This window comes from Pogona vitticeps, chromosome 4, assembly GCF_051106095.1.
Source record: "Pogona vitticeps strain Pit_001003342236 chromosome 4, PviZW2.1, whole genome shotgun sequence".
Lineage (NCBI taxonomy): Eukaryota > Metazoa > Chordata > Lepidosauria > Squamata > Agamidae > Pogona > Pogona vitticeps.
Genome location: NC_135786.1, coordinates 3,997,994 through 4,015,764, shown reverse-complemented (window position 1 = coordinate 4,015,764; position 17,771 = coordinate 3,997,994). Strand labels below are relative to the sequence as shown.

The 17,771-nt window shown below is 47.4% G+C and overlaps 1 protein-coding gene across 3 annotated transcripts in view; it reads left to right on the top strand.

Annotated features, from left to right (window-relative positions):
* Nucleotides 1-10,402, top strand: part of SNPH (syntaphilin) — a 41,376-nt gene extending 30,974 nt beyond the window's left edge. For all 3 annotated transcript variants that reach the window (XM_072996643.2, XM_072996644.2, XM_072996642.2), the window contains 2 exons: nt 5,776-5,925; nt 8,461-10,402. In XM_072996643.2, the coding sequence (XP_072852744.2) occupies nt 5,776-5,925; nt 8,461-9,739 (1,429 nt within the window). In that variant the 3' untranslated portion in view covers nt 9,740-10,402. The remainder of the gene's footprint in view (nt 1-5,775; nt 5,926-8,460) is intronic.
* Nucleotides 10,403-17,771: the final 7,369 nt, after the last annotated feature.

Sequence of the window (17,771 nt, the reverse complement as noted above, 5' to 3'; positions counted from 1 at the left end):
CTTTTCGTTGTTGTGGTAATTCGAACTACATCGGCTTGTCTGATTCTACAAACTTTATTTATCTACCTTGCTTCTATGTCCCATAACCACAAAATATTTCAAAAGTGTTGCAAAACAGCAGTGTCTTACAAATGGTAGGCAGAGGTGTTTTAAAAATACATGAAAACTAAACTTAAGTTGCAAGCAAATACTTAAGGCAGAATTCAATCCAAAATACAGGAGCATAAGAAAATACAATAAAATTTTTTAATAAATAAAAAATTTATTAAATAAATAATTTATTTATTTATTTATTTATTTATTTATTTATTTATTTATTTATTTATTTATTTATTTATTTATTTAATATCCCGCCTATCTAGCCACTTAAGGCCATTCTAGGCGGCTTACAACAAGGATAATACAATATAATTAAAACAATTTTAAGTAAGGGGAGAAACTTAGAAAAAGTGAAACTTATTTATTACTTATTTATTTATATCTCTAATCTGGCTGAAGGCCATTCTGGGTGGTTTACAACATATAAAACCACATGACTAAATTATGATCAACAGAATAAAGAATAAAAATAACAAAATGTGAATAAACATGCATCAATGCATAAAAATACATTAAGATAAAACATTCAGAGTATTAAAAACCTTATGATGGCAGGCATGGATCAAGTAGGGTAGCTAAGCTCAGTTGAGTTTGAGGGTATAACATTTTCAAATGCCCGCCTAATTAACCACGTTTTTAATCATTTTTTAAAAATCACCCATGAAGAGGCCAAATGAATTGCACAGGGGAGGGGGGAGAGAGTTTCATTCTGTAGCTGAGGAGCAACCTCAGAGAAGGCCCGGTTTCTTGTCTTTTTCTTCCGGGCCTCTCTCGAGGTTAGCATCCTCAGCCAATCTGCTTGAGATGTTCTAGTTAAAAGAATGTTTTAGTTATATTCTAAAGATGCAGGAGCTTATAGCCTAAAAAGTCATATTGAAAAAGCAGAGAATATATCTCTGAAACATGTAATTTAAAAGTAAAAAGCCTTATAACTTTAAGTAATCTTTAGCCTTTAAGTATATTAAAAATACACATAGAGAACAGTTGTAAATGTTCACCCAGCCAAGCCATTTGAATCTATGGTGGGAAATCCATGATAATTGCTGTTGGTATCCACTGTGTGTGACGTAGCATGTTGATGAGTTGAATTCCTGTATGTACGTTTCTTATCTCCCAATATTTATAGTTCTTTCAGTTGTTTACCTTTCCCTTCAAACTGTAAATCATCTCTTTCCCAGTGGCTTGGAAAGCCAGGGGCCTGGAGTACCAAGAACAAAATTTTAAATACAAATCACGCTTCTTGTTGCCCTTTCTGTAACTCCAAGGGCCTGTAACTCAGAATCTGGCAAGCTGCCACAATTATGATAACATTGTGGTTTTGACCAAAATTTTGCAAAGCCTGGAGGAATGAAGGCTTGTAACATAAAGCATTTTCCTACAATGACGTCTTGGAAGACCAGAGTCCTGGAAAACCAGAATGTATTGTAATTACAGAGAGTGTAAGCTCTTGGACCTGCCATCACCACTTCCATATTTACACATTGCAACATTAAAAAGTTCAGCTGTCAAGAATGTTATGGAACAGTGGCCTTGCTTCACTGAGGAGCTGGCTGTTTGTTTTGCAATAACTTGAGTGAACTGTTGTTCAAGTTTCAATTTTGAAAGCACTTTCATTTTGAGGGGTATTTTTTTCCACCACCACCCCTTAATTATTTCAACATTCACACAACATTTCATATCTTGACAGCCGGCTGCTATATTACCTGGTTCATTTGTTACCCGGATTCCGGGTACATTTACTGGATCACTGGAAGTTGAGTCATGGCAACTGGACTTCTTCCTTATTACCGTATTTTTCCGTGTATAAGATACCCCCATGTATAGGACGCCCCCCTTTTCTAATCCCAAAGTAAGAAATCTAAGTGGGGTTTAGCAAGTGTAGGGGGAAAGGGATCAAAGCGCTGCAGGATCACTTTGAGCCCTGCTTTCCCCTCCACTTGTTTTTGTTCTCTCCTCAGCTTACTTCCGTGTATAAGACGACCCTCAATTTTTAGTCTAAAGATTTTAGACAAAAGTATAGTCTTATACACGGAAAAATACAGTAAGTTGAAGAAGTCCAGTGGCTATGACTCAGCTTCCAGATAACCTCTCCTGGATGACTGAGAATCTTCGCAGATCTGCTGGATCTGTTGGTTTCAACAGTCAGCTGGCCCAGAAATGGGTCTGTCCCTCCTCTGTGACATCATGAAGGCCCTCCCATCTTAGGTTTGGGCCCTGCAAATGGGCTTCTGCTGACGTGGCCATCCTACTGTGGGACGCGCATGCACAGAACAGTCCAGAAGCTCCTCTCCAGTCTCTCGTTTGTCTCCACCCTCTGATGATCCATAGCAAGGCGGATGATTTTTCCACCCCCGAGTCCCTTTGAGGGTCTCATTGACCCTTAAAAGGAGGAAAAATACAAAAAATTAAAAAGCGAGTGTTGCTAAAAATCCATTTCCCATTTCCTTTCTGTAGTTTTAAATTTTGAGAGCCGGTTCTTCATAGTTTATATATCTAAGGGCCCTCCAAGGACTGCATAAACTGTATGGATGACCACGTGCGGTTCCCTGGCTGTATTTTCCCCACCCTGGTCTAGAATGATGCTGGTTCTGGACCTAGAATTTTTGTGCAGCTGTTCAGGCTAGAAAGCTCTTGCTAGAGAAACTTCCATTGGCTTATAGCTCCAGCAACTGTAAAAAATGGATATTTGTGAACATTTGTGCATCCAGCATGAGCGACGGTGTTGGAAGAGAGACTGCTAAGCACAAAGGATTCCAGGATTTGACCACCCACAGAAAATGTGATTTCAAAGGAGCTGCATAGCTGAACAGAGAGCCGTTTCGCATGCAATGATTCCTTTCCATGTTGAAACCCCCCCCCCCTTAGAAGATTATGCACACCTTCAGGCATGAAAACTGGTGCTGTCTGTACATCGAAAAAGATGTACCTGCTCGTCCCGTTTTTGTGCCAGCCGTGTGCATATGTGTTTCAGCTGCCTATGAGCAGGTACTTGGGGGGGGGGGGTGTCTGAGAGTTTTTGGCTGGGGAACACTGGACCCAAACCTCTGTTCCTCCATAAAGCTCCCTGGGTGACTGGACCCATGGATTCCTCTCAGCCTCATTTACCTTCAAGAAATTCTTTTTTTAAAAAAAAAATCGGATTACCTAAGCCAAAAACTAATAATAATACTGTACATTATTCTTTGTTTTCTATTATCAAGAATCATGTAAATGCATCTGCAGTATTTCACATCATAGTTTTCAGTCTTCTGAAAATTGCATACCCATGATTAAGTAGCAGAATGGTGTCCTTGTTATGCATTTTAGTATCTACTGCTTAGGAGGACAAAAGGATAACTGCTCTCTTTCCCACCCTCCAGCCCCTCACTCCACGTTTATGAGCTGCATATCTTTCATAACCCATATTAACAGTGTCTGACTAAGGGAATCAGCTGGTGAAAGAAGGGGTAGCCTCCCTCCACGGATGCAGAGGCTACCAGGGTATGTTTGTGTGAACTCGAAATAAAGTCAAATAAACCCAGATTTTCCCCCTAAGGTAAGAGCATCAAGGTATCACACACTGTCATGGAATCATAATTAGTTTCAGTTGGCAGCTGAATGGAGCGTCTTTCTTTGCAATGTGTGGTTCCACTGAAAGCTCCAGACAACACCATCATCATCCCTGTATTTTTTTTAAAAAAAAAACTAAACCCAGTTTTGCTTCCATCACAAAACAAGTTTCAAAATGCTAAAGTGTCCTTCTGCCTAAGAGCCATCAGCTGATAAAGGAAGATGGTCCTTTTGCTCTTTCTGGAGAGATGCAGGATCAGGAACCATACAGACGTTTTGATATTCAGAGGTTTGGTGTAAATCCAAGCTCTGCTCCAAAGCCCATCATTTGTTTCTTCCTATCTCTCTCTCTCACACACAGGCGTGCATGAACTGAGCTGTGAGAAGCTTATGGGCTTGTTTTCTGGGGTTTTTTTTCTAATAGGTCAAAGGGCACTTGAGATAGGTGGTGTCTTTCTCTTACCTGTGTTTGCTAAAACATGCAACTTGAGCTAATAGAAAGCAAGCAGACACAGAGGCAATGCAAATCTTGTGAGGATAATAGTCCTGCACACCAGTGTTCTTGCAAGCCATGGGTCCACCAGAAAACTCCCAACAGCTATCCTTTTCCCCCCAAAATAAGACAGGGTCTTATATTAATTTTTGCACCAAAAATGCATTAGGGCTTATTTTCAGGGGATGTTTTATTGTTTTCATGTACAACCATCTACATTTATTAAAATGCAGTCATGTCATCTTCTGGTTGCTGCACAAGTGTGGAAGGCAGGGTTTCACTTAACTGGGGCTTATTTTTGGGGTAGGGCTTATATGACGAGCATCCCTAAAAATCCTACTTGGGCTTATTTTCAGGTTAGGTCTTATTTTCAGGAAAACAGTATCTTTTTCAACCATCCCTGAAACGTCAGCTTTTCCTTTTTGTGGTCCCATTCAAGATGGCCAAACTGAATTCCCGTCTCAGAGTGGCTGTGGCAGGCGCGTGTGCGAGCCACCTTCCACACTCTCAGTGGGCCCTGATTTCTATTAAATGGTGTGCACATTAAGTTCCCCGTTAAGCTGTACAAAAAAACTTGCTTGTTGGTTTGCTTGTTGTTGTTTTTTAATTATTTTAGGCCTTTCTGTCCTGGCCTTCAAAGAAAAAATGTTTGGTGGCTCACCATAAACCATCGCCTCAGAATCAAGACCTATTATAGAACCACCACAGATGTTTAAAAACCCAACTAGGGAGAAATGACAGTCAGCGGATGCTTTAAAATGCCTGGGAAATTAAACTATCTCGACCTGGCTCCAAAAGCCCATAACCTCTGCTTTAGGAAAGCATTTTATAACCAGTCCCCACCGCCGAGGTTCCTTTCCTCGGTTTGCCCTCCGTGAATCTGTGACGGCCGAGTTAGGACTTTCGAGGGAGAGGTGAGGAAGTAGCTGCCCCGCTCGTATGGGCTGGAGTCCTGTTTTGCAAAATTAGAGTAACTAGTCTCTAGCTGCAAATGCGTACAGGGAAGCTGCTATGAAGTCTGGAGTTCAGCTTGCACCTCACAAGGGTAAAGAAGTGTCTTTGTCTTCCATGTCTGTCTTAACTCCCACGCCAGTCACTCCTTGCTCTTCCACTGTGTTCTGCTTTGTTTCTCTGCTATACACCACCCCTGACTTCTTCACCCCCAGGACAAAAGGAATCGCCGCAGCATCAAATGGATGGAGTGGCTTTTCTGTTCTTGCCGGGTTGCAGAATGGAAACCTAGGGCCCGTTGGCAGAGGGTTTGACCTCAATGTCCCCGTGCCGTTGACACAGCAGCATGGGTGCGCATCGCTTTGTTTCTGATGGGAAACAAGCAGGTCCCTGCCCCAAGGAGCTTGCAGTATGATTTTTCAGCAGCAGAACGGGAAAGGGCTCAGAGGAGCACAAAACCAACCAGTGAGAAATGTGAATCAATTCCATGTATTTTTAAGTTTCCACAGAACCCGACGCCAAGCCTGCCCTTTGGGCCGCTGACCTTTCCGGAGCCAGCCTCACTGTTGAGTTCTCCTTGATGGCACTTGTACCGTGGCTCAGATTTTTACCATCTGGCGGCGTCGGGGTGGGTGAGGAGAGGCTTGGGACTGCCCGGGTTGAGGATTTTGCTCTTCTTCCAGACGCCCGGTCAAGTACCTGCTGTGCAGTGATAACCATGGGATCAAGCCCCCGACTCCCGAGCAATACTTGACTCCTCTTCAGCAGAAAGAGGTTTGCATTCGGCACCTGAGGGCCAGGCTGAAGGACACGCATGAGCGACTACAGGACAGGTCTGTTTGGGGCTGCCTTATAAAAGGGGGGAAGGAGGGCATTGGGGCTGAGTCTCCACTGGACAAAAGGATCCCTTCTGTATTCACAGAAGATGAGTTCCAAGCCTCCCCCAGATTCTGATTACAGCAAACTCTATTTTAATGGTGAATGCTATGCATACAATGTTTTCTGGCTCCCTCCAGTGGCCAGTTCTGGTCACTTCCTCTTGAGAAATATAGTATTTCTAGGATTTTTCTTTTAATATTTTCAGGCAGTGGGCGAGTGAATCATCAGATACAGATCCCACGGATAAGGGGGTCCTCCTGTGTTTCTCTCTCTCTCCCTTTATTTTTATTTATTTAAAAGTATTTTTATCCTGCCTTTCTCCTTAAAAAGTACCCATGGTGGCGTACGTCTGAAAAGGGGAATATTTAAAAGTATAGAAATATTAGAAAGAATCAAACAAAATCAAAACCTACATTCAAAGCAACAGGCAAAATAATCCATTTTAAAAACTATTGTGTCTGTCAGTCACGAGTGGCTTCAGTTGCAGTTTGTGGAGTATTTCCTAGGTCATCCGATACTCAGAGCTATCATTCCCATCTTTTGGAGGTGTTTTGGGACTGTGCAGCTTTTCCCAAGGCTCCACAAGCTGACTTTTCCCCCCAGGAGGCCCCAGTTGGGAATTTGAACTTCTCAAGTGCTCCGAGTCACTGAGCTACCCAGCCAGTAAGTTATCTTCATGTAGATTTCTTTTAAAAGAAGACAAACCAAGAGCCGTTGTTTCTTAAAACATCCCCTAAAGAAGCCGTTATTTCAGACATTCCTAATCCAAGAAGCCAGGGGTCCTGCATCAAGCAGGGGGGTTAGACTGGATGGCCTTATAGGCCCTTTCCAACTTCACCATTCTAGGATCCCCTAATACAGACCTGGCCAAAGTGTGGCCCGAGGGCCACATACGGCCCGCGAGCTGCTCCTGTCCGGCCCGCCGGTCATCGCTCCAGTCTGGTCTTCAAGCACTTGCTGAAGCCCAAGACAGACTGGATGTCTCTCACTGAACAAGTTGAACATCAAAACCATTTATAGCTTTTTGTCTAAAGTTGATCTATTGCTTATCTTTTATTTTTAAGTAAAGTTAGTTTAGCCCCCGAACACAGTTCAGATTTTTCATGTGGCCACCTTATACAGTGGTGCCTCGCTTAGCGATGTTAATCCGTGCAGCAAAAATCACTGCTAAGCGATTTCATCGCTAAGCGATATTAAAAAGCCCATAGAAACGCATTAAAACGCCATTAATGCGTTTCTATGGGCTTAAAAACTAACCTTAAGCAAAATTCCTCTGTAGGGGTGGCCATTTTCTGTGCATCTAAAGCGAGGCAACACAGCGGGTGGCCATTTTGTTTACCCGGTGGCCATTTTGGAACTGCCGATCAGCTGGCCAAAAATGGGGGCTTTGTGATGATCGCTTCCCTGCAATCATCGCAAAGCAAATTTTCTCCATAGGGAACATCGCAAAGCGATCGCTTTTGCGATCGCAAAAACATCATCACAAAGCGATTTCTTCGTTAAACGGAGCGATCGCTATGCGAGGCACCACTGTATAAATTAATTGCCCACCCCTGCCCTAATAGAACGTCAGGTTTCCAGGAAGGATATGGGAATCCGCTCCACTCTGGAGAACAGGGTGGCCCTCCTTGGAAAGAGGGGTTTTGTGCATTTTTTGAATGCTGTTTTTGTAGCAGTGCACTTCTGGGCGGGAGGGAAGGGAAGTTACAACTAAGATGATAAAACCAAGCAATACCAAAGAGGGAAGAATGGCCTGCCAGCATAACGAGATGCATTGGAAAAGGATGTGCCATCCGACTCATCTAGTTCCGAAGTCCTGGTGAAATAAAAATGTCTTCCAAAAGCATGGTGGACAAATGTGAAAGGAATCTTGGTCCTCCCAAAGAAAAGGAACAAGCCTGTAGCCTGAACTCGAAAAGCAATTCTGATACATGAACCTTTCTGTGCACACAGGGCTGTTGTTCACGCCCAACACTGTTCGTTTTAGTTCTTCCACTGAAGAAGTAAAACGTGCTAGAACTTTTGTGATGCTTCATCACAAAAACTAGAGCCACAGAGGTATTGAACCTCCATCCTTTGGCCACAGAAGCTTTAATCGTTCTCTGTAGGCCTTGCTTATAGGATTACAGCATAGAAGCCAAATTTAAGTTTTGCATAAATTTGCAATAGGCTCTTGGCACAACCTAGTTTCCTTTCATTCAGTGAAGGACATAAGCACAAAGGAGGGTGAAACAATTATAAATGCACCATATTAACATGGTTTGGGAAAGAAAGAAAGAAAGAAAGAAAGAAAGAAAGAAAGAAAGAAAGAAAGAATGAATGAATGAAAGAACTAGGTACCGCTGAGAGCCACCTCATAAAATTTAACCAGGTGGTGCCAAAGGTTGGGGACGGAAGCAGTTCTAGAGTAGGTACAGCATCGCTTCTGTTGGTTCTAGAGCGACCCGGAGCCATGACCAAGGTTTTGCTTATCTGTATGTCTGATGCAGAGATGCGGAGATTGAAGACCTGAAAGCCCAGCTCTCCAGAATGCAGGAAGATTGGATCGAAGAAGAGTGCCACCGTGTGGAGGCCCAGCTGGCCCTCAAGGAAGCCCGGAAGGAGATCAAGCAGCTGAAGCAGGTCATCGATACCGTCAAGAACAACCTGATAGAGAAAGACAAAGGGCTCCAGAAGTATTTTGTGGACATCAACATCCAGAACAAGAAGCTGGAGACCTTGCTCCACAGCATGGAGGTGGCCCAGAACGGGACAGTTAAAGAGGAGGGGGCCACCGAATCGGCAGGAGGCTCCCCGGCTCGTTCGCTCACCCGCAGCTCCACCTACACCAAGCTGAGTGACCAAGGGGCCAACGAGAAGAACATGGGGGGCTCCCAGACCATCTCGGTGGACGAGGGGGCAGACAGCGGCTTCGCGGCGGCAGAGGACTCCTTGAGCCGGACAGACCTGTTGGATCAGAGTAGCCTCCTCTCCTCAGGAGTAGAGTGCGGCACTGACGAAGTCTCCCTGCAGACCAACTTCACCCTGGGCTCCCGGGTCCCGACCAGCTCCACGTACGAGAAACTGATGGGGTCTCAGCAGAGCGTGGAAGCCGCGGTGCAAGCCAGCTGCATGCAGGAACAAGCCATACAGACAGACTTTGTGCAGTACCAGCCGGATCTCGACACCATCTTGGAGAAGGTGATGAAGTCCCAAGCCTGCAGTCTGGCCAGCCCCACATCGGTGTGGGTCTCTGAAATGGAGGACGGGGTTGAGACCAATAACTCAGAGACTCGCGCCCTAGATGTAACCGAGCCCATGGACTTGGTGGCTGCTAACCCCAACTCCGCAGTGGCGATCCTGGCTGGAGGGGTCGTTGAGGATCCTGATGGGCCGCCAGCGTCCCCGACGGAGCCCAGAGCCGCCCCGACTCCAACCGTGCATCAGCCTTCTAGCGCAAGCGAATCCGTGAGCATCGTCTGCGCCCCCGAGGAAGACGTTGCCGAGTCCAGCCAAGACCTGGTGGCAGCCACGGCCTCGGCAGGAGCAGCGGTGGAGCCCAAAACGTACTGGAGCCGCCACTTCATTGTGGATCTTTTGGCCGTCGTGGTTCCCGCAGTGCCTACCGTCGCCTGGCTGTGCCGCTCGCAGAGAAGGCAGGACCAGCCCATCTACAACATCAGCTCCCTCCTGCGGGGCTGCTGCACGGTGGCTTTGCACTCCATCCGCCGGATCAGCTGTCGCTCGGTGGCCAGCCCCGGCGGCGCCGGCGCCTGCCCTCAGCCGTAACCGCCTCGCTTGCCCCCGCCTGCGGCACCATCGCGCACACATGCTTTGCCGAGAGAACGAGCCGGTGGAAACGACCCAGATTGAGCTGACCACTGATTGTAAATGCCATCCACGCATTTGAAACTTTGGCTTTTATTTTTATTTATTTATTTATTTATTTTGGGGGGGGGGTATCATTTCTTTTTTGGAATGTGTGGACCCTTGAGAAGGGTTCTTACCTGCTGCTCATTTTGATTTATGCAAATGACTTGGGAGGCGACGTTTGCTGCCTTTTCTAATGCCCTGGAAGCATTGAAAACGGAAAAACACCTTCCCTCTTAGCGGAGTCCAATTTCCCTCTAGTGCTGAAAGGCTTGTTGTCCACCAGCTGATGCAACGTCTGACTGCTGTTGTGCCCCTTTGATTTTACAAAAGTTACAGGAATTTTTCTTTTCTCTGAATTGCTGGTTGAGCCAATCCTTCTCCCCTTTTCCTCACAGGGGCATTCTGGACATGTTGAAGTTACACTGGAGAGGTCTCCTCCCACTATCTTAGCTCATGCCTATTTCTTCAGCCTCCTTCTCATAGCTAGTCCCCAACACTACCTCATTCTCACTAAAACACTGCCCCCATCCACTTTTCCACCCATTATCTGGGTGCCCAGAGTTGAAATCCTGTCATTCCACTCCCTGGAAAAGACCCTGATGTTGGGAAAGGGTGGAGGCAAGAGGAGAAGGGGACGACAGAGGACGAAAGGGTTGGACAGGGTCATCAAAGCGACCAATATGACTTTGACCCAACTCCGGGAGGCAGTGGAAGACAGGAGGGCCTGGCGGGCTCTGGTCCATGGGGTCACAAGGAGTCAGACACGACTTAACGACTAAACAACCACAACAGTACCCAGAGAGCCTCCTGGGGTCCCTCCTCCTTGGCCTGCCAAGGTTAATCCAGTTGAGTAGCTTCAGCGCTCAGCTACCCAGTTTGCTGATCCTGGAGGGGAGAGACATCTCATTTGGGCTGCCTAGAAATGGCAGAATCTATTCTCAGTCACTGTCCAGTTTATGATCTATCTATTATGATCTCTCTATTGGGAAAGGAACTCTTAAAACCAATTAGTTGTAGTTTCTAAACCCCAAAAGTAGAGTTAGGTTCTAGCACCATAACTCTTTTTTATAAACTGGAACTTTTCACTTTCGCATAGGTCATAAGTAACTGGGGGGAAAAGAGAATACTGCAAGAGTCTGCCTGGGGTGCAAAACACAGGCTCCTTCCATCCACCTCAACATCCAGAACAAAGCACGAGGCATGGCACCAACCGGCCCTTGAGCTGTGCAATGTTCCTCTGCCATTTAGCAATTCCACACCCCTCTAACTAGAAAACTCACTAAAAGGTCAAGTCATATAGCAAAAAGGAGTGATATCACACACACCCCATTAAATGGCCATCGTAGTGTAAGGTAGTTATGCCATGACAAGTAACTAGTGAACCAAATCCTGCTTTCTAAGTCGGAGACTCTGGGAACAGTCGTTGGTCCGTTTCAAGAATGCCAAAGTAGCGGTCTCTGTGATTTGGAGATTTCAGACATTTCTCCCTGAATCCAACTGGCAGTTTTGAAACGGCATAGAGGGCAGGTAGCCGCCTCGAGCTTCTTAGACCACGTGAGCTGCCGTCCCTCTTGCGCCTACCTTCATTCCCAGGAGTCTCTTATGCCAGGATCATACTCGGCATATCCTTTTTCCTCGCTCATTTTCTCCCTATACTTTTGCTTTCTCTGGGATTTGTGCCTAAGAGCTGCCCTAAAACAAGAGGAAGACGCTCTGGATGCCTCTTATCCGTTACAAAGCTGTCCCTGGCACCCTCGTTCTCACAAGTGGGCAACGGGCTTAGTGCACCCGGCCTCTTGTCAGCAGGGCAAGTTGCCCTCTTTTTTTAACCACCATAAAGGAGCAATTCCTAACATGCACGAGTGCACACGCATGCATATGCCCCATTTGATGCTCTTCTGCCCAACTTAATACCCCTGTGCATCTCCTCATTGGTGCGCAGCAGCTACCAAAAGGAAGGGAGCTAGTATGGGAAAACACGAGGACCAGATAAACCCAACATTAATCCTAAGTAAAGCAAACCATCGGAATCGATGGAAGGAACACTACCTGTGACCAAGTCCTATTCATTTCAGTGCCCCTCCTCTAGCTGGGACTTCTGTTGGGTTCAGTCGATTTTAATGGACATTTCATTTTAATTTCCATTCGCCCCCCCCCATCCTAAAGTCAGGGTCTCTGTTGCAGAGGTCATGTATCCCAACCAGCAGAACTGCTTGGGGCACTCTGCACTGGGTCAGAAACCCTTGCTCCTTTATTTTAACCCTCCCAGAGCTCAATTTTGGGCAGCCTTGCTTCAGATTACACTGACTTTTCATCTCCTACAGCCCCAAGGGGTAATGTACCATTTTCAAAATGCGGATCTTGATTGCAGAAGGGGAAACTGAGGCAGGGCAGGGACCTATGTGTCCTCTTCCAGATAGGGTTGTGTTTTTCTAAGCAGGGAGGACACTTCTGCTTAATCCCTCACCACACACACACACACACACACACACAAAAGAAACACTCACACCTCACCCCAAAACCAAGATGCAGAAATCAGAGACCCTTCATCAGCTTGGCCTGCCTCCCCGCCGAAGAGTGTTGTGGAATGTAGTAGATTGTGAATGTTGTGTGCAAAAAAAAAAAAAAAACCTACACTTTTGATGACCGTAGAAATGTCACCACCGTCACCCCCTCACACTTATGAGACTTTACGAACTCGCAGCTCTGGCTTTGGAAGAGCTACTTTCCTCTTTTCCACAACTCAAAGGAAGCCTGGCCGAAACGGAGTGAAGCCGGATGTTATATAGATATACCTCGTTGTTGAGCGACCTGCCGCCCTCTCTCCTCGGGGCAGCAGCGAAGAAGTCCTTGGGCTTGTTTTTGTCTTGCACTATTGTTCACTTTGGGCAGACTTGAACCCTGCAGGGGAGAAAGGGGGTTGGCTGGAGACCCCCGGGCAGTTGCCTGGCCCAGTGACCGGCGCCTTTCAGGGCTTGGCCGACGATTCCCTTTTTGGAACTGAAGAGACAAAATAACAAGGGAAACCTGGGGGCCGCCCCCTTCTTTTCCCCTTCGGGTGTCTTCGTCCATCCACTCATCTATCTTCTATGCTTTGGAGAAAGAATACGAAGCCAGAGAGACACTGCCTACCGTTCTCCCACACAAAGGATGCTTCCCTTTGTATCCCTGAAAATGCCGGCTTGCTACACTCTGGAAGGCTTTCAGCTCTCACTGAATCTGGCCCAGCCAAGACCCCTTTCACCGTAATAAACTGTGGGGGTGAGGATTAAAGATTGTAAACGGTGCCGGGCAATGGAAATGGGTGCAGGACTCGTCTGTGGAGGGCCGGGTCGCTTGCAGTCAAGGAGAAGCAAGCAGGTGGCCTTTTGCTGTCTTGCAAAATGGTTTTCTCCCATGGCAGCGCATGGAGGTGGTTTGTTGAGATGGGAAGTTGTGAGCGACAGGTGGACGCCTTCGGGATAAGGGCTGCGCCTACGCCTGGAGGCGCTCGGGGGAGGCTGCTCAGAGGTGCCTGGGGCACGTGTCGGATTCTGGTTTGGGGTTTTGTGTCTCGAGAGCTACTTTGTCTGTCGCGCACCCTGTACAGCTGTGGGCAACCTCAGCAGGTCTGAGACTGTATTTTTTTTTTAAAGCAAAGCAAAACTCCCTGGGAACTTTGTGGGAAAACCTATGAACTGCCAGAAAAGAAAAAGAGTGGACTATTTGGAATAATGGATCTATGGCACATTAGATGCTTCAGGGAGGCTCTGTGGTCTATTTCACGGACGAATCGTTGTTGCTGGTGGGGGGGAGGCCTAACGGGAGCTGAAAACCACCTTTTGGGGCTGCACTTTGTCCACACCTGCATGAAGGAAAAGTTAAAACCTGGCAACATTTTCTCCAAATATTCCTCCTCTACTTCGTTGGATGTAACTGCCATTTCCACCCTTGGGTACCGCCAGGCTGGCAGGTGGGGAATGCTGCGGAGCAGGACCGGGCTGTGGCTTGGCCGCCCCCCCCAGAAGCGCTTGCCCTCTCGAATCGCCACAGGAGCACCCATCCCAAACCAGAATCCCTTTAGAAACAGGAGTGGAATCGGTGCTCACGCCGATTCTCACGGCCACCTCCATGCTCAAGAATCTGTTGGGAAATCTGTATTTCTTGCAGGGGAAATTTTGTGAAATGTTTCCCCCCCCCCCCGTTTCTCTGCCCAAAAGTAGGCGAGAGGGAGCTTACCCTTTGTCCTGGTAGTGACAGCGTTTTGGGAATTCGCTTGGGGAAGAGAGAGTCTGTAAGATTCGACACTATTTCTTAGAGGCTTAGCTGGCCTTGGAACTGACCCCACAGAGCCCACCAGACGGAGTCTACGAAGTAGTGAAGTATATGTTGTAGTTCTACGAATTAGGGAGAGGAGAGGCCATCGCCCAAGGAAGAAAAAGTCGCAGTGATTTTATCGTCCTGCTTGCCTTTCATGTGACTTGCAGTTCCTTTCAGGGGCACGAGGCATTTAGAAGTTGTCACAACGCTCCCTGCACCTCCCAGGAGTGCTAGACTTTCTGTGGCCACACTATGTTCGTAGTTCAGTAAGCGGCTGGACCTTTGGGGCAATTTCTCTCACCATTGCCTCTGGTGGCGCAGCAGTAAATTTAGATGGTCCGGCATTCCTGGCAACGGCCACCACTCTGGAAGGCTGAAACAAGTGGTCAACAGCAACAAAAGAGGAGCCATTTTTAATTGTAAAATTCCTGGCTTTGATTCACCCATCCAGCAGAAACTGAATGCTTTGCATTACAAAGGGAGTATACAGTTCCTACAGCTAAGCTCAGAGGGGAAAATGGGAGCTGGGTGGGGGTGGAGGATAGCATCCTCCCTGCTGTTTCAAAACTCACTGGGCTTTGACCCTGGAAGCCCCAGTTCCACTACACCACGGCTTGCCACCAAACCACACACCTTCACCTTCCAACTTAGATTGTTTGCTGAAATCACCCACAGTGGCTGTTTGATTGTTGTATTCCAGAGACAGGTATGGGGTGGGTGGGTGGGTGGGGTTTGGGATCTGTGCCTGCCTTTCCCAGCAGAGCCTCCACTTCCCTGTCTTTGGTCTTCTGGGAGACAGAGCTGTGTCAGTGCCCTGTCTACTTGGCCTCAAGCCAGCCGTTGGGTCATCCGTCTGCCCAATCCCAACGATTCATCTCCCAGATCCCTCCAGGGTGCCGTTGGGTGCTAAACATGACCTTAGCAACATGTCTTGTTTCTGGAGGCCTTTCATCATCTGTACTCAATCATCCCTGAGTGCAGGACATGTAATAATGGGCTCAAGTGACAGGAAGTCAGATTTTGGTTGAGAATCAAGAAAAACTTCCTGTTAGAGCAGTCCTACAACAGAACCCATGACTTCGGGAGGTGGCGAGTGCTCCAACGCTGAAGAGATTTTCAAGAGAAAGCTAGACGACCCTCTGTCAGATCTACTTTGACTTGGATTCCTGCCTTGAGTTGGACTTGATGGCCTTCTACGGTCCTCTTCCAACTCCATGATTCATTTAAAGAGAGTGTGTGTGTAAAACATCACTTTTTCAACGCCCATCCGTTTTTTTTAAAAAAAGTTCTTTTTTCTCTGATGTGCCTGTATCCTGCCCTTCCTGCAGTGAGCTAATGGTACATGACTCTCCTCCTCCAATTTATCTCGCAACCGTGCTCTGAGCGTTGGTCAGGTCTTTCGCTGCTCTGGAAGGATTTAAACCCCAACCCCCCAATGAAACACCAAGCCCAGCCCTTCAACAGCTCTGCCCCGCTGGCTTAACGATTATTAGCGGAATCACATTTAGCTGGGAAGGAGACATGTTAATGGGAACCTTTTTTCCCCCGGGATAATAGTGGTGATGGTGGAACGGTTCAGTTGGAACCACAAAGGTCTCCCCCTGCATTGCTGACAGAAATCCAACACCCCTCCATCTGAGCTAAAATGGAGGAAGAAAGGAACGAACAAACATGGATGTTAATGATGTGTTTAGCTTCGCTTCTGGTTTGTGTCTGAAGGAGTTTCCAGACGGTTGCAGGAAACACTGCAGTTCCTCCGTGAGAAACCAAATCTTGTCTGGCAGAGTTTCGCCCTTCGAGGCAGCTTGCTCTCCATTGTCCACCCTGGAGTGAGGGGAAAAGTGGAGTGTGATCCCAACCACAGACTCCCTTCCCTGGGCCTAGACTGGAGGCAGAGCAGGGGGGTGGTTTTATTTTTCCTCGTGGCCTCCATCAGCTGTCTGCATCCTGATTTTCTCTGGCTGCATCCGAATACAACTCCCATCATCTCCAGCCAACACTGTCATTAAGAGCGGTGAGAGTTGTAGTCAAAACACAGCTGAGACGTGCTAGCTAGGGGAAGGTGGGCTCAAAGAGGTCAGGACTCTATGCCCTATCGTGAAAAAAAAAAACCACCACTGAAGTGACAACATTCTAGAAACTTCAAGGAAGGAAGAGGGGAAGGAGAAAAATCAATTTGTTGTCAGGAGGTCAGTACAAGCTACGTTCAGGGCTTATAAGGCGGTCGATGGATAAGAGTGCAGGACATGCAACCATGGGCTCAAGAGACACGAAGCCAAGTTTCAGCTGAATATCAGGGAAAACTTCCTGTTAGAGCAGTACGACGATAGAATCCGTGACCTCAGGAGGTAACGAGTGCTCCAACACTGACGGCATTCAAGAGGGAATTGAACAGCCCTCTGTCCGATCTGCTTGGGTTTGGATTTGACGTCCTGATCGGCGCCTTCCAACGTCATTCCACGATTCTATGAAATGCCATGTCTCTTCCAGACCTGAAAGAGATGTCCTCCTCAGTAGGACTCATTGCGGCTCATGCACGGGCTCCCTGGGCCCAATCCACTCCACCAGCCACCTTGAGAATTTAAGATAAAACAGGCAGCTGCTTTAACCCTCGTCTTGTATGTGAGACGCCAGGCGAGCAGCTCCGAAGAGCCTGAAGGAGGCTTCCAGAGCCGGGCTTGAGAAGCATCTCGGGGAGATGGCCGTTCTGCGAGCATCGTTGCCTTAACGGAGAGGCGGCTGCATGCGGGGTGGGCACCCCTGGCCTTTCACGGGGTTTTGTGCTGGTTTCACAAGGCGTCCACTCCTGTTCTTAGGACGGTACGGCTGCTTGTGTGCTCGAGATAAGTTTTGCCCACACCCTAGTGGCAGGTGACACAGCTGTCACAGACAGGTGTTCTGAGCAGTCGCCGACCCTTGTGGAGCGAGGCAGCCCGTGATGCCAAAACCTGTGTATGCTATTGAGGCAAAGAGTGCACCTGACTGGGTCACCTGGAGATGACATGGCCAATTGCGCCCTATAGACTCCAAAACCCACTTAGGTGACCAAGCTTGCGAGGGTCTTATTTGGTGTGGGACGGGGGGGGGGGGAGGAAGGATGGCCACTTTCAGAGATGAGGGAACCGGCTGAGGGAGGAGGGTGACGGTGCCTCTGTCTTACCTGTAAAGTATTTGGGTCGTGAGAGAAAGAGTGGGGACTCCATTTCAGTGGGGAAAATAAGGAAACGAGGTGGGTACTCTTAAGAAACAAGCCTCGCGTGCAACGTATTTGTGGGTATGTGTACACGTCTGTTGAACTATCCAAAGCTGCCGAAAAATAAATGTATCACTATATTTGAAAGAGAAAGGTCTATATAATATATATTTTTAAAAAGACAGAACTTAGAAGCCGTATCCTCTCGAGTTTCGATTTCCACTGTCCTGTAACCTTTGTCTGTTCGGTGGCTAGAATAAAATGTTGTTTGGGTCTCTGCCGGTCTCTCTTTCCCCCCTGCCCCTGATGTCTTCGCCGGGTGCCACCGGGTGGGAGTGCCCCTTCCCTTATGCCAGAAGGCGTCTGTCATCCTCCTTCCATCAGGGATGGTGGCAATGCCCGAGGCAGGGCTGGATTCCACCTTGAGCTGCTAGTGCCTCTATGGAAACAGCAGAG